The following is a 22,800-nucleotide window of genomic DNA, read 5'->3' on the forward strand; positions in this document are numbered from 1 at the left end:
TGGATCACAGACACTGAGGTATGTGGATCACAGACACTGAGGTATGTGGATCACAGACACTGAGGTATGTATGTCTCAGTCCCTAGCCCTCTTGGGGATCCCACTTCTTACTTTTCTCTTCTACTGCAGCCTAGATGATGTCATGCCCCTTCCTCCACATTCATCTCTTTTCTTTCTCTTCCTCCCTCAGTCTTTCTCGCCCCAGTGCCAAGTCAGCAAGAACCCTTATCATTCCATCAGCCAAGATGAAAAGGACAGAGTAAGAGCGAGAGAGGGGGATAGAGACAGAAAAGAAAAAGAGGAAAAGTTTGAAATAATGATTCAGTGGGTTGAGACTTGAGACAAACACGCAAACCCCTTTCCACAGGCCAAGCTGTTGAAGATTTAAGCAACAGTAATTACCAGAGCATTTCCCATTCAGAGAACCCCACCCAGAGGAGCAGACACACTTAAACTGCAATAACTCTTTACAGAACAAACCCTCCGAGAGGTACACCCAACTGACAGCCAATGTGAGACAGTTAATGACAGATAGCATTTACCTTCCTAAAAGCTTAGTACTGAAACAAAGACAAAAAAAACTGAAAAACAGACCACAATACAGATTTTGTCTTCACTTTATTTGTCTCTTTCAAAATAATCCAAGACTTTTATAAACATCATAATTATGGCTCCATAACACAGGGAGAGAAGACTATAATAAACATCCTTATCTGAGCTAATCAGAACAAGTCCAAACCAGTTTGAACCAGTTCTTAACTAGTCTATCCTAGTTCTAAACCAGTTCAATCTCAGGAGGACTTCAGTCTGGGCAACTGATGAGACTTGGGGGTTGTGTGGTCTCTTCTCACAGCCACTGAAGTGCCCACAGCCCAGGAGTGAGAGACTAAAGGTTGTCCAACTGTCAGGATAGTCTTCCATCTATGAGCAGTGCTGGCTCTGGCCTTTTGGGGGCCCTAAGCACAATTTCATTTGGAGCCCCCTCTCCCCTCGGTCGGGTGCTCCCTAGCAGTCAGAGGCCCCCTGGCGGTCATGGGGCCCTAAGTGACTGCTTATGTTTGTTATGCCTGGAGCCAGCCCTGCCTATGAGACAGTTTAAGGCTGAAGGTAGATCTTTAACGCTACATTTAAAAAATGGAACAAAGCAAAACATCCTAGTAAAACATAAATTTCTGACTGGTACCTTCTTCAGCTCTATCTGAATAATCATGATGCTAAACAAAAACTTTTGTCAATATTTTCAGGTTGTTTTTTTCCCGGAGCATTTTTCTTCTTCACATTTAAATGTACACATTATCAAGAAGGTGGGAATTGGATCAATCCAACATTGTATTGTTGTGTATTGTATCCTGCTGAAAAATAAGATCCTTCTGTACTGTATTGAACATCCTTCATGTACCGTCATTACCAACTATCACAAATTGTATTATTATTATGGTTTTAGATGTTCAAAAAAAATGCTCATGCGTTTCATCTCACTCCGCCAGAGTAGAAATAAGTACATAGTTTCAGCTTATATTCAGACTGAAATTCTACATCCCGAATGGCACCCTATCTTTTAACAAAAGTAGTGCACTATGTAGGGAATAGGGTGCTATTCAGGACTCAACCAGTGTACAATACCACTTGGTGTCTCTTTATTACACTGTAATCAACCGAAACTTTCTCCCATAAAGAAAATGCCTTTAAAAAGACCAAACTAAAACACACATTTTCAACACATGAAAACATATAACAAACCAACCAACAGATCAGTGGCCAGCTCAGATTCAGTCCAGAGGCCCTATCTATAGAGAGTTCAGCCACTGTCCTGCTGAAACAACAACTCCCATGAGTCTTTGGGACTGGAGCTCTTCGTCAACCCAAACAGTATTTGTACCAGTGATGACAGTGTAACTGTCCTTCCCACCGTCAGCTATGATAGGTTGAGGGGGTGGGGGGGGAGAGGAGGGGTCTGCTGCGGGGAGTGGGAAGGTATAAAGAGAGACAAGGAGAGGAAAGAAAAGTTGGTGATTGAATGGGCTAGCGGTTAGCCTTGGCTGCTTCTTTGGCTGCCAGGATAAGAGGAGTCAGACTGGACAAGGGCTTTGCCACCTTTAGGAACTGGTGCTGTGGAAAGGAGAGAAGAGAGGATTAGAAATGGGTTTGTATTACTACTGGTGAAATTAGTGATGTAACTTAATTCTAAAATATTACGCACTAAAACCCTCTACCTTAGCCAGTCTGCACCCACCCCCTACCTGCAATAGGTCTTTAGCACTTCCTCTTTTCTCCACATCCATCTCCAGGCAGCAGGTGAGGAAGTCTCTAAAAACTGAGGACAGTTTCTCTGGGTTCTGCAGCTCTGGTGTACCGTTGGTCGCAATCAGATACAATGCCTAAAAGACAGGATAGACAAACACAGGCTAAGATATATGGAAAGATATATCACACATGCACATTTGCTTTTCTATCTTTGAGGGGAGACCTAACCCAGAAATCCCACCTCAATAAAGCCATAGTGATGGAACCAGAAAGCTCCAACACTATGCCCAAAAGTCTTCTAAAGCTAAAGTCTAGAGGTTTCTAAGCCATATAAACGTTAAGCCATGAATTGCACTTTCCCTATTGGGGCCCGGCCAAAACACCTTGAGGGAATTTTGGGACCAGGCACGCACACACACGCATGCATACACACGCACCTGTTTACTCAGCTATCTAAATGGGGACACCATGATTACTCTAATAAAATACTACCAAATAGTACCTCAACATATACTATACAATAGCCTAATATTTCTGCCAAAATCTAACCTACCTCTTCAGCCTTTTCCTAATTCCAACCTAAATACAATTGTAAACTTTACCCAAGACATTTTTAAAAATGGGCAAAGGAAAATGTCCCCACTAGTCAACCTTTTCTGATTTAATCAGTTTGGGAACAGTTTTCTCCCTGTAATATACAAACCCGATTCCAAAAAACTTGGGACACTGTACAAAATGTGAGTAAAAAAGGAATGGAATAATTTACAAATCTCATAAACTAATATTTAATTCACAATAGAATATAGACAACATATCGAATGTTGAAAGTGAGACATTTTGTAATGTCATGCCAAATATTGGCTCATTTTGGATTTCATGAGAGCTACACACTCCAATAAAATTGGGACAGGTAGCAATAAGAGGCCGAAAAAGTTTAATGTACAGATAAGGAACAGTTGGAGGACCAATTTGAAACTTATTATGTCAATTGGCAACATGATTGTCTCTCAGTCTCTCAGAAGTCAAGATGGGCAGAGGATCACCAATTCCCCCAATGCTGCGTCAAAAAATAGTGGAGCAATATCAGAAAGGAGTTTCTCAGAGAATAATTGCAAAGAGTTTGAAGTTATCATCATCATCTACAGTGCATAATATCATCCAAAGATTCAGAGAATCTGGAACAATCTCTGTGCGCAAGGGTCAAGGCCGGAAAACCATACTGGATGCCCATGATCTTCGGGCCCTCAGACGGCACTGCATCACATACAGGAATGATACTGTAATGTAAATCACAACATGGGCAAGGAATACTTCCAGAAAACATTGTTGGTGAACACAATCGACCGTGCCATTCACCGTTGCCGGCTAAAACCCTATAGGTCAAAAAAGAAGCCGTATCTAAACAGGATCCAGAAGCGCAGGCATTTTCTCGGGGCCAAGGATCATTTAAAATGGACTGTGGCAAAGTGGAAAAGTGATCTGTGGTCAGACGAATCAAAAAAGTGTTCTGTGGTCGGACTAAAGAGGACAAGTACAACCCAAGTTATCAGCGCTCAGTTCAGAAGCCTGCATCTCTGATGGTATGGGGTTGCATGAGTGCGTGTGGCATGGGCAGCCTACACATCTGGAAAGGCACCATCAATGCTGACAGTTATATCCAAGTTCTAGAACAACATGTGCTCCCATCCAGACGTCGTCTCTTTCAGTGAAGACCTTGCATTTTCCAACATGACAATGCCAGATCACATACTGCATCAATTACATGGCTGCATAGAAGAAGGATCCGGGTACTGAAATGGCCAGCCTGCAGTCCAGATCTTTCGTCCATAGAAAACATTTGGCGCATCATTAAGAGGAAGGTGCGACAAAGAAGACCTAAGACAGTTGAGCAACTAGAAGCCTCTATCAGACAAGAAAGGGACATCATTCCTATTCATAAACTTGAGCCCCTTGTCTCCTCAGTCCCCAGACGTTTGCAGTCAGTTATAAAAAGAAGAGGGGATGCCACACAGTGGTAAACATGGCCTTGTCCCAACTTTTTTGAGATGTGTTGGTGCCATGAAATTTAAAATCAACTTATTTTTCCCTTAAAGTGATACATTTTCTCAGTTTAAACATTTGATATGTCATCTATGTTGTATTCTGAATAGAATATTGAAATTTGAAACTTCCACATCATTGCATTCTGTTTTTATTCACAATTGTACAGTGTCCCAACTTTTTTGGAATCGGGTTTGTAGTTAAGTCAAGAAAGCACACACACATGCGAATGCATGCACACACACACACACACACACAGACAGTCACTAACCCTGAGAGGGTTCTCATTGAGGTAAGGGGGTTCTCCCTCCACCATCTCAATGGCCATGATGCCCAGAGACCAGATGTCCACTTTAGGCCCGTAGGCCTTGCGGGTCACCACCTCTGGAGCCATCCAGTAGGGAGTCCCCACCATGGTGCTCCTCTTACTCTGTTCAGGAGTAATCTGGGCACAGAACCCAAAGTCGGCTAGAGAGAAAATGGGGAAGAACATGTTAGACCTGGTTCTGACACTCCCAATTTTCCCATTTAAAAAAGAAATCTCAGTTAAGCTAAATATTTTAGTCCAGTACTGAGATCAATGTGTGTCTGTGAAACGGGCCTGGAAGTATTCACTAAACTGTAAATGGCACGCTGTAGTGCTACATTAGAACAAAGGCTCTCAGCTCCTTCTGCTGGTCAAACAGAGACTGAACAAGAACGCCATCATCTTTCTCCAACCCTGAGTGTCAGCGGGCGTGTTTCTTACTCAGTTTCACTGATCCATCCATTCCTAGAAGGATGTTATCACTCTTGATGTCGCGATGGATCACCTGGTTAGAATGAAGAAACTCTAAGGCCTGTAGACACTGGAGAGAAAGAAATGTACAAATACACATTACATTTGTTCTCAAATGCTCAAGGCAATCACTTTCAGAATTAGCAAACATACCAATGACACACACAAAATACTTCATATCAATCCAGAAATGACTTTTAGAAGGTCTTGAATACGAGGACACTGTACTGTACTGCATGTACGGTAAACCTCGGTCCGTAGGCTGAGACAGCCAAATATTAGTGCCACAAACGTGCACTTGAACCCAAACATGATTTCAGGTGCTGGTGTTTGAGATCCACCGGCACCCACCCAGCAGCCTTACTGACCTCCCGACACACAGCAGCGATCTGAGCCTCGTCCATACAGGTTTCCGTGACAACGTCAGTCAGAGAGCCTCCGGCCAGATACTCCATCACCACCCACAACTCCTCCCCTACCAGGTAACTACCAAAACACAGTAATATGACCAGTTTACCAGTGATGGCAGAAGGTTTGAAGGGGGGGTGGGGCTAGGGCGTGTTCCTCACCTGTCCAGGTAGTTCACGATGTTGGGGTTCTTGTTTTCCCTCATGACCAAGATCTCGTTGATGATGAGCTCTTTCTTGGGCTGCTGCTGAAGGTTCATTTGTTTTATGGCCACCTCCTGTCCTGTAGCGATGTCAATGGCTGTATACACCGTACCTGACGCACTGGGGGGGGGGGGTCACTGTTTGATCATTCTTTAAGTTTGAATTGAAAGAGTGTGTGTGTCTGTGTGCGGCAGACTCACCCCTGTCCGATCTTCTCAAAGCGTGTGTATTTCTTCTTGGGGTCTCCGACACTGACTATACTCCCTGAAAACAGAGGGGGGAGATGGAGAGGGAGGGGAGAGGAGAAAACATGAAACTGAAAGATAGACAAACAGAAAAAGAGGGAAAAGTAGGAGCTTTACAGAATAGACGTGTCATCAAAACCACAACAGGACCACAGAATGACCTTGTAGGGTCAGAACACCGTCTGAAGGCAAGGTCAGGAGGACATGCTGGTCACACTCAAACTGACAGAGAGTGAGACGAAGAGACTGAGAGTGAGATACAACAATACACAGACATGTTAGAGTCCACAAGAGGAAGTCGGACTGTAAGAAGCCTCATTCCACCAAGTCACTGGGTAACGCCGGGAGATTGGATAATAGTGAGAAAAGAGAACCAATCAGATGCCAGGATTGGACAGGAGGGCAGGAGGATATGCCGCAGTGACAATATCATTCTTACCAGTAGATGGAGACCTGAGTACATCTGAGGCATGTGGCGTCACAGAATATATTTGGAACTAGTTATACACACACCAGAGGACCACAGAACATTACAGCATTTAAAGGTAGACTCAAAGAAACGACATGGCTGAAAAAAGTTACGTTCCGTGGGTCAATTTCCGAAAAAACTAACAATGAACCGTGATGCCAAACTTTTGGTTCAGTGCCAAAAGAGGACAGGTGCCCTGTGAGACCGTAGGACTGTGAGGTCTTGCGTCTCCCCGTCTCCCCGTCTTGTCATCCCAGTGCTCTGCCGTCATTTCACTGAGTCTACCTTTAACCACTTCATTGACCAGACCTTCAGAATGCATCACCACAGAACACCTTAGAGGATGTCTTGGATTTGAAACCAGCAGCCAGTTCAGATTAATTCTACCGGACCTTTCGGACAACGGAGTGAATCTCTGTGTGTGTTTCTTACGTAGCTTCTCCAGTATCTCTTCGTCAGACATCTTCTTCTTGCGCGTTTTGTCTGCGGGTCGTGGCAAGGAGGGCCCCGGGGCGGGGCTAGGGGTGGGGCTAGTGGTGGGGCTAGTGGTTGGCGTGGTGGCAGAGGTGGCACCCTCTGGTGGCGGGGGAGAGATGGGCGACGTGGCAACGTCTCTGGTGGGAGGGGCCGGGAGGGGGTCTATCACTGAACGAGTGTATATCTAAGAGAAGATAGGGGGGGGAAGGAGATGGAGGGAGAAGTGGTAAAGGGGAGAAAAGGAGTGAACAGGAAATAAAAACGGAGTCAACCTTCTGAGGTAAAGATTAGGCATCCATCCACCAAAGCATCTCATTTGTAGTTAGTGTTCTTTAGTTTACTATGTGTGTGTGACCCAGTCAGGTGCACTGAGCTGCTAAATCACCGTGGCAACAGTGGCGCCAAAGCAGCAGTCCTGTCTAAGCCGCTACTTCATTTTGGAACAAGAGAAAAGACCTCTTCTCTAGGGGATTTCTCTGATGTGTGTGTTTGTGTGCGTGTTTGTGTGTGGAGTTTTCTGTGACAATAGAGAGAAGAGGCCATGTAAGTTCAGTCGCTAAATTCAGCTCCCTGCTGCTGCCCATGACTGTCACAAACACACACACAAACACACACACACCTGCCTCTGTTAGCAAGAAGCAGCACGAGGAGCGGGTTGCTTTATTTACACTGTCTGGAGCCAGGGGGTTAAGAGACAGAGAGAGACACAGAAAGAGAGAGAAACAGGGAGTGTGTGTGTTTGTATCGTACTGATTTGGTGTGTTCTGGTCGAGGGGCAACAACAGGAGGGGGCGCAGCCTCATCTTCATCCTCATCCTCAGATACCGTTGCTACGGCGGGAGTCTCTGAAACGGCCTTGGAGCTCTGAGGGTGTGACATAACATTCAGTTAGCTCACCTCCTCTCTCCCTCACACATACATTCCCTCACTCATCTTTCCTTCCTCTCCCCCTCCCCCTTCTAAACTCATCCTTCCTCCCTTCCTTCCTTCCTCTCTTGCTCTTCTCCTGAATGAGTGGAACAGTTGGCCAGACAGGAGGAGGAGAATGTGCTGATTCACAGTGTTAATAAAGACAGAAGTAAAGAGAGGAGTAGAGCCTGGAATGAGACAAGTAGGGTTGACCGGGACAATCCGCCCTCTTCTCCTCTCTGCGCCTCCACCTCCCCCTCTCCTCTCTTCCTCCCTCTTATTGATTACTCTCGCTATGGCCATTCATGGCGGATGTTCTAAATGCATAGTTGTAGGCTGACTGCATTTGGGACTGGAGCGGAGACGTTTCCGAAGACTTACAGTGGTGTTGGAACAGCTGTAGTTGTCTGAACTCTTGTCTGTGGAGGAAAGACAGGATGAAGACATCTTTGGTGGGTTCAGTCTGAATATGTATGTTCATGTGTGTGCTGGTGAGAGATAGTGTGTGTGTGTACCTGTAAAGCTCATATATTTCTGGCTGTTGTTGGTCTCCTTGGAGTCATAGAATTTGAGAACGTCCAGAACAGCCTGAGGATTCTTCTTCTGTTCCAGTTTAGTGATGTTAGAAGTCTGGAGCAACCGGGCCCACTGCTCTGGCATGCCCTACACACACACACACACACACACACTTAGTAACAAGAGCAACAGCACAGTTATGTCCGCAGTGGCCAGAGAACTGGGTCATTCTTGCTTGCTTTCTCTCTCTCTCAGTCTCTCTCCCATTTCACTTCTGAATCACTTTTCTTGGTCTCTCTTAGTACTCAAATCACCTGACTATTAGTTCCCCACCCAGCTAGATAAACACCACAGATATAAAGAAAACAGACGACAGAAAACTAAGATCTAGAGAATGAAGAGCATTTAGGGTCCTAGATCTAGAGCAAATAGGGCCTTTTGGAACCAGATAGTAGTTGTAGAGCACATAGAGCCTACTGGAATCATATTGTAGATCTAGGGAACATAGAGCCTCCTTGAACCAGATTGTAGATCTAGAGCACATCAAGCCTACAGGAACCAGGTCCTAGATCTAGAGCACAGAGCCTATTGGAACCAATCTTAGATCTAAAGGACATTGGAGCTTATTTGAATCAGATCCTAGATATAAAGCCCATCAAGCTTATCTTGAATGTAGAACACAGAGCCCACTGGATACAGATCATAGATATAGAGCATGTTCAATATACATACAGTGCACAAACAGAGACAGACCATATTATAGCACAGATCTAGAGCACATAAACTCACTGTGAACTCTCCAGTGACAGCATCGAAGCCCACGTGAATAGTGTGTTCAAAATCAGATGGCAGTGAGATCTCCGGGCGCTCCTTTTTCTTGTTGGCTAAGTTAAAGAAGTGAGAGATGAAGAAAGAAAGACAAGGAACGGTAAAGAGAAGGAGGGGGGGGGGGTCACATTTCTAAAGGCAATTGCAAAGTCTCTTGAGACACCAATTCCCCAAAGGCACATGGGTAGGCATAGTAAGCAAGCTACTGCAATGAATCCTGGGGGATTTGAAAGTCTGTCACATTCCCTGTGATTATTTTCCTTGATTTCACAGTCGAACAGTCATGAACGAGTACAGGTGCACCTGTAGGCGCACACACGCACAAACGCACACACGACTCACTTTTATCTCCTCCTCCAGTCAGGATGGACCTAATGGATCGATCTTTCTTCTTCCTGTCCTCTGGGTTAGGGGGCAGTGGCTTAGAGCCATGCGGTGCAGGCTCTTTGCTGGAGGAGCCAATCAGAGTGCTGGTGTTCCTCATGGGCGGAGCTGGGGGCTTGTCCTCGACTTCCCCATTATCAGACATCTTCACCAATCAAACACCAGCTGCTGGTGAAACAACCAATCACCATTAGGTCCGGCAGCCATTCAACTGAGGAAACATTGAACTACCTAGATTGTCAGCTAAAGAACACAGCTGGGAGGACTACCAGTCGATAGCTGACTATTTGCTGGCATTTTGTTTGATCTGCAAATACACACATCTTTACAGGCTAGCTTCATGAGTCACAATCTAGGAATAAAGAAGCACACAAGGCTGCCTGCTCCCTCAGATCACACTAATAACTGTTTGAGCCACTGACCTGAGGAGAAAAAGGAACAACCTCCTGACTGGTTTTACCACAACAATCTAAACACCACACAAAGACTCTGTTTGTTTCACACACACAAGCACATATTTGGACTTATATCCCTGTGGGGACCAGAAAACTAAAATCCATGTTCACTAACCTAAAATCTAACCTTACCCCTAATTCTAACCCTTACCCTAACTTTATACCTAATCTAAAACTCTACTATCTTAAGTTTGATTATGTTACCTATGTTCAATTGTATGTTTTACCCTAAACCTAACTTCTAAACTGAATATTTACTTTACCAAAACAGACAAATTTGTCATGTTTAAGCTGCAATAATGTATGCTCATGGTGGACACAAACTCCCAACTGGAAAAAAATGGTGTCAGACACTCCACCAAATCATAAACCTTTTACTACATTGCCATCAACTGATTTAATATCACCTGGAAGAAGTGACATCCTCATACTTCAGTTAACAACTTAAATGTCTCCTTTTGTGTCTAAGCTACTATAGTGGAACATTTGTCAGCGGTCAGAAACAGGCCCTTTTGCTGAACCTTTTGATTTGAAAACCTTTTGATTTGTATGCAATGCAGGGAAAACATAAGCACTGCATTGAGTTGTCAAATTCTCTGTAATGACAGTCAATTCCACCTACATCTAAACACACGTGTAGGCTTGGGTATCGAGTAATGATTGGAACCGGGACTAGCTTTGCGATTTTCCCGGTATCGTTCAAAAGTTTAAATTTCGATTCCTAGTTTCGATTCACAGTCCGCCAACCGGAAGAAGAAACCGTTGAACAACAACGAAGGAGCGTCCACCAAAGTGTGGTTTCGCTTTTCTAAACAGAACTTCGTAACCTCTGACTTTTTCATCTTAACGTCGTTGGTTCCAACGTGAATAACAATATCTCCTCACTCTCTATACTTGCCAGGTTTAGACTTCGCTAGCACCAGCCCCAGATTTGCGGCTACGTCGGTGGCTCTGCCCCCCGGTAAACAGTGTACGATCGCCGGCGGATTCTTTAGTCTAATACTGCGGGTAATGGAATCGCCGAAGACTAACGTTTTTCGTTTTTCAAGGCCTCTGGTAGAACATGCCTGCCGATCATTTCCCTCCGAACGATAATTCTCCTCCGTGTTGTAGCTACAATAATTACAATGATAAGGCATTTTAATGATACTTAGCGTCGGGTGTTCAGGGGTGAGCAGTTCTGTTAATTATGTCCATAAAGAGTCCCGGTGTAGTAAAGTTGGGTCAACAGAGGAAAAATATGGTGTTAGTAAACTCTTAAAGTATAATTCAAATATCGCTTTCTCTTATTTATGCGTTCGAGCTTCTTCTACACCCAGCGAACGCGTTTTATCCACAGCAGGAGATACTATCTGTCCAGAACGCTCACGCATCCTGCCTGAGAAGGCAGATATGATAATTTACCTGAACAAGAACTGTTTCTGATTTTATACTGTACCTGCTGCTAATCTGGACTGGGTTTTACAAGTTGTTTCTTATTGTTTATTTGCTATTCTGCACCAGGTTAGCCCCTCAATGAGAGCAAGGTAACATGTTTAAGTTCCTGCAGCATCATACACTCATGTGTATATGTTTTCATGCGGTTTTCAAAAATAAAGCTCACTTGAGGAAAGTGTACCCCTGTGAAAATATATTCATAATTTATAATATTTATATTCAAGTTCATAGATTTGATATTTATATTGTAGTTGAAAACAGCCCTGTGAGAAATTCATAGTAAAGTTCATAAAAAGTAAAACGTTCATAGAATTAAAATGTATGGAGAAGGTCAGACTATTTCCTTCAGAAAGACCGTTGGTTAGCTAGCTCATTTAAAATATCTTAAACTTTTTTGACCCTGCCTCTTAAAAGAATCGGAATCGTTAGGAACCGAAATCGAAACAAGGAATCAGAATCGGAATCGTTCAAATTCAAACGATACCCAACCCTACACACGTGTTAAGAGTAGTTACCTTGTCTGTTCGCCTGTCTGTCTGTCTGTCAGGATGGAAAAGAGCTTAAATCTACTAAACTCTGTTCTCACTGTCCATCTAACCACAACATCTAGCCTAATGGGTGTATGAGAGCCAGAGAGAAAGTGGTTGTGTGAGACAGAGAGAAAGAGTGTATCTAGGTGAGGTTTGATTTGTTTGGATTTTGGAGGTCTGCTGCCTTCCAGTCATAATGATGTCACAGCCACTGATGTAAGAACCGAGTCATGGAGCAGTGGGTGGGGTTTCACAAACACACACACGTTTGTATGGCTATCCTCATGGGGACCAGAAAATAGAAATTGCATGCTCCCTTGCCCTAATTTTAAACCCTAACCTTCACCTAACCTTAACCTCAATAAAGTAACATTTAAACTAAACTTTACCTAGATGGAATGCCTAACATTAACCCTAAACTCAACCAACAATGCCTGGACCTTAAAGAAACCCCAATTCTAACTCTAAAATGATTCATAAAAGCCGGAAATGGACTTTTGCCTCTTGGGGACCGGCAAAAGGTCCCCATGAGTATAGTTAGACCTAAAACACACAAACACACACACGTCATCAAAGTGTGGATCTATAGTTGTCAGACAAACACTAAACAGATGTACAAACAAACACCCACACACACTCTGGTGAGGACAACAGCTGGTCACAAGGTGGATCCCACCCAGACAGACTTCATACGGTTCTGTAATACCAGAGGACCTCTGTCACCTCCTCCTTCCAGACGCCCTCTTTCAGACATCAAACACCCCCCTCACCTCAACCCTGTCATCACACACACACACACACACACACACACACACACACACACACAGACTGGGGAAGTGACTAATGAAGGTAGACTCTAAAGACGTCCTGCTTCCCAAATGGCACGCTTAACCGTTCCCTGTTCCCAGAGGCTCACGTCAACAGTAGTTCACTATGTGTAAAACAGGGTCATTTTGGATGCAGCCGTAGTGCTCTTCAGTGAATGACTGACTGAGGGATTACAACCCCGTCTCACCCCTGTATCAAACACCGAGTTGGTTTATGACACATTTTAGAAGTCACAATCATAGACACACACATGCACACACACCAGCGTGGGCCAGCCTCTGTACACAAAGCCCAGAAGACCACACCATCCCGGGGGAGCCAAAGGAGAAAAAGATGCCCTCCTGGTGGAGCTAATGACTAGACAAATCAAGCCTATACACAACAGACTACTCTTGTGTAGTCTGAGAGATGAAGGAGTAGGAATATAGAAACAAAGTCTAAGAAAAAAGACAGACGAAAGAGTGAACGAGTCAGACGAAAGAACGGATAAATAGTATTCCTTAGCCACCATGTAAATGAGCCAGTCCCCCAGGGCACAGAGAGAGTTCAAATGTATATTTTACCATATTTTAGTGCATCTGTCTCTTTCACGAACGCACAGACACACACAAACAGACATTTCAGTCTTTTTATGTAGATACATACAGTTCTCTCTGATATATATATTGAGTTATATTTATATAAGCTTTGGTTATGTTTATTCTCAAAGTGAAAACATAACAAATTACCATTTATGTCATGTGACTGTATGAATAAGAAATGGATTTGGACAAAGTGCTAATTATCTCAAAATAGGTAGATTCATCAAGAGAACAGGCTTAAGGGGCATGTGTCTCTGTATGGGTGTCTGCAGATGGCAGAAGACATGGCCAACAAACAATGAGAGAGACAGAGACAGAGTGAGAGAGAGAGACAGAGAGAGAGGGAGAGTGAGAGAAAGAGAGACAGAGAGAGAGTGAGAGAGAGACAGAGAGAGAGGCAGAGAGTGATAGAGGACAGTACCAGATAAATGTAGGATTCCTTTTTTTACACGATGGAAGACATGCCCAAAACAGACAGTCAGAAAGTCAAGAGAAGAGGTGAATGAGACAGACACACATCCCCAAGCCCTCAGTTTACTCAAGTTTGAATGATGGATGGTAACAGAATGTCCCTTGGAGAGTTTTTACACTACATTTGTTGTATTTACAAGAGTTGTTGCCAGATATTTGTAATGGTGTAATTGCTGGACGAGGTGGGACACTTTCCTGACAGATACTCCCTGTGGCTACTGTTTAAAGATGAATGTGTATGGGAGCGGAATGAGGAAGTTATGTTCTCTTAGTCCTTCCAGCTCCATAAACTGAATCCGGGAAGAAAAAAAAAAGTGTCATTAGGTAGCAATTAAAAACTTCTAACACTGGTACCAAAACAATTCTACGTTCACTTGTGTTGACGTATCACGTTACATGGTATTTAAATGTTGTTGTTTCAACTGTTTAGTCACATATCAGTATCAGTCACACACAGCATTAACCAACTCCCAGAGACACTCTTGCTCTACTTCTCGCACTCTCTCTCCTTACCTCTGTCCCTTCCTATCTACCTCCCTCTTACCAATTCCAATTCCAAGCACTTTTTCAGCATTGGGATCATTCATTTGCCAAGGCAAGTAAAAAAGTTACATCAAATACAAATAATACATAACAAAAGTAAAAAAAAAAAAAGAAATTCTCTCTTCCTCCCCATTTGGTTTTCCCACACAACCCATTTCACTACAGGCACTCCACCAGGCAGAACGGATGACAACCCAATCCAAGTACATACCCCCCGTCTGTAAGAGTCTCTATACACCAGCTGCTCTGTGATACTGCATAGCTCTGTCACACCTAAGAGCAGGAAATGAAGCCCAACCAAGAAAATCAACAAGCCTCAAGTTGTTGGCAGTATCAGTAGCATATTATCAACACATGAACAATATAAACGCAGGTCCCCGACAAAAACATTTGTTAGACATGCCACGCACAAAGCTCTACTATAGCCTAATGAAGACAGCAAGGCAGTATTACAGCATTGCCAACCAGTAGTCATATAAATAGGACCATTTAGTATAATGTAGAACAGGTATACGTTTAAACATTGACATTCTCCATGTGACACTTTCCTAGTGCATCCCTCCATTAATCCTTGAGAAGGAAGTGGCTGGGAAGATGAAGGGATGGAAGAATTAAAAGGGGATGATCAAACATTTATTTCCATCGTTCTTTCCCTCATTTGTTCTACATTTCACTGGAGGAAATGCAGTGCTTTCCACTCAGAGTGCTTTAGAGCACAGTGAGAGAGGTCTGTCCTCCTAATAACTCTAAGTGAGCTTAATGTCAACTTAAGAGAAAATGCACAGACAAGTCAGTGTCAATAAATCAGCGTGTTGGCGGCTTATGTCGACCTGAAAAGGCTCTATGATATACATCCCCATATAGGTGATTCCAAAGGTAGGTCAGCCTGAGAATCCAAACTTCCAAAATGAATAAGTAGATTCCTCATCATCCAAATAAAGAAAAGAAAATGCTTCAAGATTAAATTACAATCAGATTCTCTCTGACAGAAGGTGAAAATGTCTGTATATAAACCACAGGATTAAAACGGTCTTTTCAACTAATGACATTAATGACCCCTTGTTTAAAATCTCTGTCTAAAGCAGACCCTAGTCCATCTACATGTAGAACTACACAGATACTGTGAGGGACAATATACAGTGGAGGTCCGGCCCTGAGCCCTGCTCTGGGATGTTAAACATGCACGTCTCCATTCCGCATAAATAAAGTCGTCTTGGATACTGCAGTCAGGGAAAAGGCTAACGGAAACTTCCAGAGGGGGCGATTAGTTATTACTTGAAAAGCATTAATTTGAGAGAAATGTTTAGAGTGGCAAAGATTACGGTTGCATCTTTAGATGTCTGGAGAAGTGTATTCTCCCCTCCCAGAATCAAGACCCCCGGTCTGGTTAGTTTCCCCCAAGAACATTCTAAACAAGTTGGTGACCTTAATTTAACCTAGCTGCTTAAAATGTTGTTTCAATCTAGTGATAAGGGGAACATACAATGTAACCTGGTGATGACACTTATAACAAGAGGATTCTGGAAGAGGTAAGGTCATATAGGCCGATTTCTCTCAGCACAGATCAGCAACAGATATTAGCAAAGACTTAACCCACAGGCAAAGTATCTTGGTGGGCAAACTAGTCTACTTGAATCTGACTAACTTCGATCAAGAAGAATGGTCCAACTTTTTAGCAGTCCTTTTGACAGAATTTTGTAAGAACTGTCTAGTAAATGTTTTTTAAACAAACTTCCAAATGAAACAAAACTTCTTATAATGTAGTCTGTGTTAGTGGGACATACTTCGAGCAGTCCATGTAGGAAAGTGCATGAATGCTGGACATTGAAAAGTAGGTCAAAAATGGCTATAGTGTATCATTGCTGTAATCCATCATGTACAGCAAAGACCTGGGAAAAATTCGGGTCAATTGTCATGCTCAGGGACAGAACTACAGGGTTTTAACAGCCAGCTTGCTGTTTATTACTGCGAACATGCACCATTTGGAAAAGCTTTTTTATTTGGGTTGTACATACTTGCATCTACAGATCTGACAAGCCGCAGTAAATTTACAGCTGATACGCTAGTATTATAAGAGGATTGTTGTAATATGTAAAGAAGCAACAGTCTTAAAATGATTAAAAATTTGACAAGTTAAATCAAGTCAATTTAAATCTTTTCCTGATCACAAAACATTTTAATATTAGTTTCATAATCTACTGTGTCTAGAAGAAAAGGAATCTGACCATGACTCAAGTAATGATTCCTAATGTTGTCAAAGGTTGCATCCTACCATGTTTGTGTTTTCCCCATGAATGCACTGTGTGTGTGTGTGTGTGTGTGTGTGTGTTTGTGGACACAATGTCTCCCCGGTGTTTAAAGATGAATCACAGGAATATACCAAATTCTATTAGACAGATTAATGTGAAAGAGTCTCAGGGTGCTTCCCAACATTCTATCCTGGCTCTTCTTAACACTCAACCATCATGACATCATCAGGACTTCCACCAAGAGATTGTTCTAATCACAAAGAGGAAAAAGATCCATCTTTTTTCTTGCTTTCACCCTTTGTATAGCTCTCTTTTCACATGCTGTCCGTTCGTTTAACCATGCCTAGAAAGACACTCAAAGGTTGCTTTCCTTTACATCTGTGAAGATTTGTGTCTTTCTGTCTGTCTCTCTCTTGCTCTGTGTGTGTGTGTGTGTGTGTGTGTGTGTGTGAGGGTTTAGAAAGGAGAAAATGCAGAGAGTCAGAGAACAATGCTAGGCCTGAAGAATGGGTGCTCCATTATTCACCAGAAACTGTTTGAAGCTGATCTCTCTCCTTCACACCCTCTACTTCTACCCCCTGGCCTCTCTCTCTCTGTCTCTCCTTTTATTGTATCTCTCTCTTTCTGGGGAAATAAAGCTTGGGTGACAGAACGAGAGAGAGGTACAGAGATGTGAGAAACCACTTACTAGTCACTATAAATAAGTGAGTTTTCAACCGGTGGACAGAAGGTACTGCAGATGGGTTAAGAAATCTCTTTGAAAACATACACATATATACACACATACACACACACACGTGTATATAAGTATATATATACATACACACACACACACATATATATTTACTTACAGACATATACACAGACACACACACATATATATATATACGTACAGACATACACACACACACACACACACACACATACACACATATACACACACACACACACACACACACACACACAACCTGTCCTCTATTAGATATATCCCTCTGATCACTCCAAAAAACTGAAGTATTACTTGAATTTGTTGCAAAAGATCCACCCTCCTCTCACCTTACTCCTTCAAAAATAAAAGAAACGAACTGCTATCGCATAACTGGATCTGCTAAATATATATATATATATATATAATACACACATATATACAGACATTGAGCAGTATTCATATAAAATCGGGGGATGAAACTCTTATATTCTTAGTTGCCAAACAGATATAGAAGGTGACATTTTGTACTTTTTCCACACACCTTTACTGTCCCAATACTTACAGAGGGTACTGCATACACACACACATTCTTATAGTATTTATTTCGTCCTTTGTGATGTCTTGGTTTGCATCTGAATGCATTTGACTAGGACTTCCTCAATAATTACAAGAGACTTACCTGGTTAAATAATAGTTCATGAATAAATTATCCACACAGAAACTCTCTCCCCCAATCTCCCCGTCTCTCTGTGCTGGTTCCACAGTAAACTATAGGGAGAGGGCTGGTCAGTGACCTCACCGCTGAACTACTCACTCCTCATATGATAACTATTATACCAGACACACACACACACACACACACACACACACACACACACACAGACACACAAACACTCACTCACTTGAGTGTCTTTGCCTACCAGCTGTCTGGCCCCGCCCACCAACCCAATCACCAAGGCAACACCATAAATAATGCACATTTCGAGGCCTTCTGGGAGCCCAGTGCTACTCCACCCCCAAGAAAACGAATGATAGAACTAGACAAGTGTGCTTGCACGTGTAAGCGTGCGAGATACAGAGAACAACAAATCTTTAGTCGAACTACAGAAAAACATTCTCAAACACAAATGCTAAACCAGCAGGAGGGCATCAACTGTTCAAATTACACATATTTAAAGCATTTTGCATTTTTATGGTTATATAAATGCATTGTATGCGTGCAAGTGTGTGAGTATTTCTGTATACGTATTCCTTTAGTGCTTATTGTTAATTTCAGAGCAGTCTGTGATGGCAGATCTCCTGTCACAGAGAGATAAATAGCAAGAAACTCTTGAAGAAAGACTTAACCCTTTAGCCTGTGAATAAAAGCTAAACTGCTTGCTAGTCCTTCAACATACAACAGGGGTACACACTTAGCCACACCCATCTAGCTTATAACCATTTAGCCAGCTAGCATGACAGGCAGATAACATGAAAGCCAGACAGCTAGTTAGCCTCACAACCAGATGACATAATTTTACATTGAACAGACTTTTTATCCAGAGTGATGTACGGAGGTGGAGTTCATACCCTTTCTCCTCATAGAGATTCAAACCCATAACTCTGTTGATGCACTTGCCACGCTCTAACTAAGCTACGCAGAATATCGCCACAATTCCAGTGCGATTGCCAAAGCAATATCAAATAAGCACTTGGTCTGCATTCAATCTGAGCGTAGCGACACCAGATTGCTTAATACTAAATAAACAGCACTATCCCTTTATCCCTAAACTATCCCTTTAGCACCAAACTATCCATTTCACAGAAAACTATCCCTTTAACACCAGAAACAATCTTAGACTTCAGACAGACAACCACAGCTCCAGCAGGCCAGATGTCAAACCAGCAGGACTGTGTTTGTGTGTGAGTGAGGTAATGGTCACCAGTGGAGATATTTGAGGTAGAGAAACAGCTTAACGAATAAACAGAGGTGTGACTCCTGATACAGCTGTTCACACTTTCACACCCTAGTGAAATGGGGGTATAGAAATGAAGAGAGAGGAAGAGGTTCTGTCTGCAGGGGATCTAGTGGATCTGTTCCCAACTGAGGAGCTGCTACAGCAGCACTTGTCTTCTGCGCCATAGCCCTGGAGCAAAGTAAGAATTCCACCTAACTTGTTAGAAACACCAGCAACACAGGTTTCTTTAACAAAGCTGGTGTGAATGATATCAAAGACAGAGCAAGGTCCTTCGATGTCATATAAAAGAACATACAACTTAACATATGATTCCATCTCAATGAACTTTACATATATCAACCTAGCTTCAATAAATTATAGAACTCATAGCCCTGTGATTGAGAGGTCTGTGATCCACTTCTGACCCAATAAATCACAAAATAGGATAAACACTGGAGACTTGTTAAATGTTTCACCCACCTGAAGTCAAATTCTCAAATCTTCAAAAACAATTGCCTCATTTACAGGTTTAACATGGAAAATGTCTCCTTAACTAGCTGGTTTTTGGGCTCGACTCACAAACAGACCCTACAGAGCCAGAGTGGTTAGGACTTTTTTTAGACCATGCTACATATTTCAAAAGGTATTGCAAAATACTTGAGCTGACAGAAAACATCATAGTGAAAACTTGTTGAAGTCACTCTCCACACCACTACCTTCCAAAGAGGGCATATGCCAGATTTACAAAAGGATGCCGTCTGGAGTGTCTGAAATGTACATTTAATGCTTTTGTTTGAGCAAGAGAACTATAACTGATTTGAAAAATGTATGTTTTATAGACAATGTTTTGTGCCAATGAATTAATTAACCCAATGCATCACTAAAAGTCTGTGCTTAGTGAAATCCTTGCAATTTTATAGCTCGTGAAGCAGTATTCCAAATGGGAGAGTGAGAAAACTCAAATCCACAGATCATACAGGACCATAAAGAATTTGAAAACAAATCAAACATAAACACCACATCTGTTAGGCGAAATACAGCAATGTGTCATCATAAAACCAAGTTCTGAAACGGTGCATTACTGAAGGCCAATAAGTGAGTGGAGCAGAAACATTTAAACATTATAAATGTCTATGAAACCTTTTTCACTTGCTTTGGGAATGTAAACAAATGTCTCCCATGCCAATAAAACCCTTTAAATTGAAATGAAGAGTAGAGAGATTAGTTACATGTCCATATGGTTTGCAGAAGGAAGTGGATTTAAAGGTGATTTAAACCAGTGATTAAGCTAGTGCTAATGCAGAACTGTCACTGTGCGAGAGCATCCGTGTCATTTCCAGCCTCTTCAACCAATTGTGCGGAGAGGGAGAAAAGTAGGGAGAGAGATATTTATAGTTGATAGTATTATTGTTGCTTCAGTGGGCATGTTAGCTGTGATGCCATGACGTTAGTATTCCGTCCTCAACAGAACTATTCCTAGTTTTATTACTAAGGACACAGCACAAGGTAGAAACGTTACAGAACGCTCTTCTGAGCATGTAGGATTCTGGTTTTAATAGGCATGTCGGGGTCTTGCTTGGGGGTTAGATTTAGAGTAAAATGTATAATTGGGGTTGCTTTTAGAAATGAGGTTCATTTTTATGTATAGTCATTATGGGTTAGCCTAGGTTTAGAGTTAGGCGGTATAGTTAGGTTAAGTTTAGGAACGTCTGTGTGGCAAGGAGGTTTGAAAGTTCCCACCACCATCCAACAACCTCACTTTCCATTTGCTGCATACACATTCCATAAAATTATTACACAGTTAAAACACTGCTGTTACATAATATCATAGCGTTATTACAAACCCATGCTGCAGAGGGAAATGTGCACTGGAGACAGCATCCTAGACTGCATTACCACCCAACGTGAACTCCTTAAACATGAGTATTACTGTTCATAGCATTATAACATACCGTTACTATGTCAAAACATGAATACTGTCCAAACACTACTGTTTTATTACATCATAACACTATTTCTGTTATAACACTATTGTTCTATCTGATATATCATTATTACTTTCAACACACTGCTGTTCTATCATAACAACGTTATTATTACTGGTAAAGCATTAATGTTGTATTTCATAATAACATAAAAAAAACACTACTTATCACTTTACATAGCCATCCGCCCTCCCTCCCTCCCTCCCTCCCAATACAAACAGGTTTCCACCAGATAATCATATCTCTCTCCTACTGCTGGGTCATATTGATGATGTGAAACCTTCATTGGGCAAAGGTCAGTGTTGGCACAGGTTCTTTATCAAAACTGAAAGCTGTGGTGACAGAGATGGCTGATGACCAGACTAGATCATGGGCCTAGGCACCAACTGGAACCCTATTCCTTATATAAAGCACTTCAGTGCTCAGAGTACCGCACAGGGAAATGGTTACTCTGGACAGCACAGCGGGATTATGGGTCATTTCTGGATGCAGATTAGCCTGATGATCTCGGCTGATCCTTGATCATTCCTGATGTGTCATTTATTAAATATGCCACGTCAGACTGTGCAGCACTGTCACTAATCAGACAGTTACAGCATTGCTTATCTTCATGCCCTCACCCGCTTCTCTCTCCTTTTCTCTGTCCCACTCTCTCTTTCCTTTTCACTTTCCTACCTACTATGTCTGAGTCTCTGTCTGTGCTTGTGTGTTTCACTTACTTTCCTTTTGACTCCCCATCCCACATCTGCAGAATGATTCATTACATATCCCTCTCTTATGGCGTTAAATAAATTTAAAGTACAATTTAGCCTCCTCTCATTATATCACAAAATAACATCCATAACATTGTAGGTTAATATTCTTTAATTTAATAATTTAAGTGATTAAAACATTACGGCCATTCATTGAAATACTGAATAATTGGCCATTTTTAATATGAAATTGGTCCACTCACATACACAGAGAGGGAGACAGAAAAAGAAAACGAGAGGGGGGGTGATCATGTCTGGATAGCCACCACGCCGCCACACACTGCAACGTTATAATAACACCCGGTCTCCCAGGGACAAAATCAGTGAAACGACAAATGATCTAGCCTGTAGCGTCGTGGCTCTTTATCCAACTACAGATATCGCTAATGGACTGTACGTCTGTGGTCCCTGGCCGTTGCGCTGTGAGCATGCTCCTGTCTGTCTAGGGGGAGCAGTCCGGTAATGTACCGGGTAAAGGAAGGTAAAACAGAAAAGCCTGTCATGCCCGGTACTGATTGTGGATAAAGGGAATGTGATAAACTCACCACTAGCCGTGTAGTTTAGAAAAATTCCTGCTGGTGATCTCTTCTCTTTCCCGGTAATTGCAAGCATGCATTCGCACAAGTCGATAATTTTTTTTCTTTCTAACCAACTTGCCAAACCCTTCTTCGCTCGCTCTGCCCAGGCTCTGTGCCAATCCTAGGCTATTGTTAGTCACATACTACCATGCTACATAATAACGCCCGCCCACTACAGGCGCATCTAGTATGCAAGTGGTCAAGCTGAAGCTAAGTCGTGCGGGTATTGGTCTCTCGCTGCCTG

At 42.5% G+C, this 22,800-nt stretch overlaps 1 protein-coding gene across 3 annotated transcripts; it reads right to left on the minus strand.

The window, feature by feature from the left end:
- Nucleotides 1-601: 601 nt before the first annotated feature.
- pak1 (p21 protein (Cdc42/Rac)-activated kinase 1) lies at nt 602-22,753 on the minus strand. Of its 3 annotated transcripts, none has more exons than XM_010869969.5 (14): nt 22,524-22,753; nt 9,460-9,666; nt 9,079-9,173; nt 8,289-8,436; nt 8,155-8,192; nt 7,615-7,728; nt 6,820-7,048; nt 5,874-5,937; nt 5,632-5,793; nt 5,431-5,548; nt 5,033-5,132; nt 4,556-4,752; nt 2,241-2,378; nt 602-2,109 (listed from the first exon to the last, which is right to left on the minus strand). In XM_010869969.5, exons 2-14 carry the CDS (start codon nt 9,644-9,646, stop codon nt 2,023-2,025), a joined length of 1,677 nt encoding a protein of 558 aa, XP_010868271.1. In that variant the 5' UTR covers nt 9,647-9,666; nt 22,524-22,753; the 3' UTR covers nt 602-2,022. The 3 variants fall into 3 exon arrangements, with proteins under 3 accessions (XP_010868271.1, XP_010868262.1, XP_034147795.1); XM_010869960.5 differs by having other exon boundaries at nt 9,460-9,669; XM_034291904.1 differs by lacking the exon at nt 22,524-22,753 and adding an exon at nt 17,984-17,998 and having other exon boundaries at nt 9,460-9,669.
- Between the last annotated feature and the right edge of the window lie 47 nt (nt 22,754-22,800).

The sequence above is a fragment of the Esox lucius genome, chromosome 1 (assembly GCF_011004845.1).
Source record: "Esox lucius isolate fEsoLuc1 chromosome 1, fEsoLuc1.pri, whole genome shotgun sequence".
Lineage (NCBI taxonomy): Eukaryota > Metazoa > Chordata > Actinopteri > Esociformes > Esocidae > Esox > Esox lucius.

Excerpts from the sequence above, each read along its gene's own strand:
- pak1 (XM_010869969.5), bottom strand. The coding sequence starts at position 9,646 with ATGTCTGATAATGGGGAAGTCGAGGACAAGCCCCCAGCTCCGCCCATG. Across the intron at positions 7,729-8,154 it reads ACAGCTGTTCCAACACCACT|AGCTCCAAGGCCGTTTCAGA; the intron begins GTAAGTCTTCGG and ends TCACACCCTCAG. Across the intron at positions 2,379-4,555 it reads TCAATGAGAACCCTCTCAGG|GCATTGTATCTGATTGCGAC; the intron begins GTTAGTGACTGT and ends CCTGTCTTTTAG.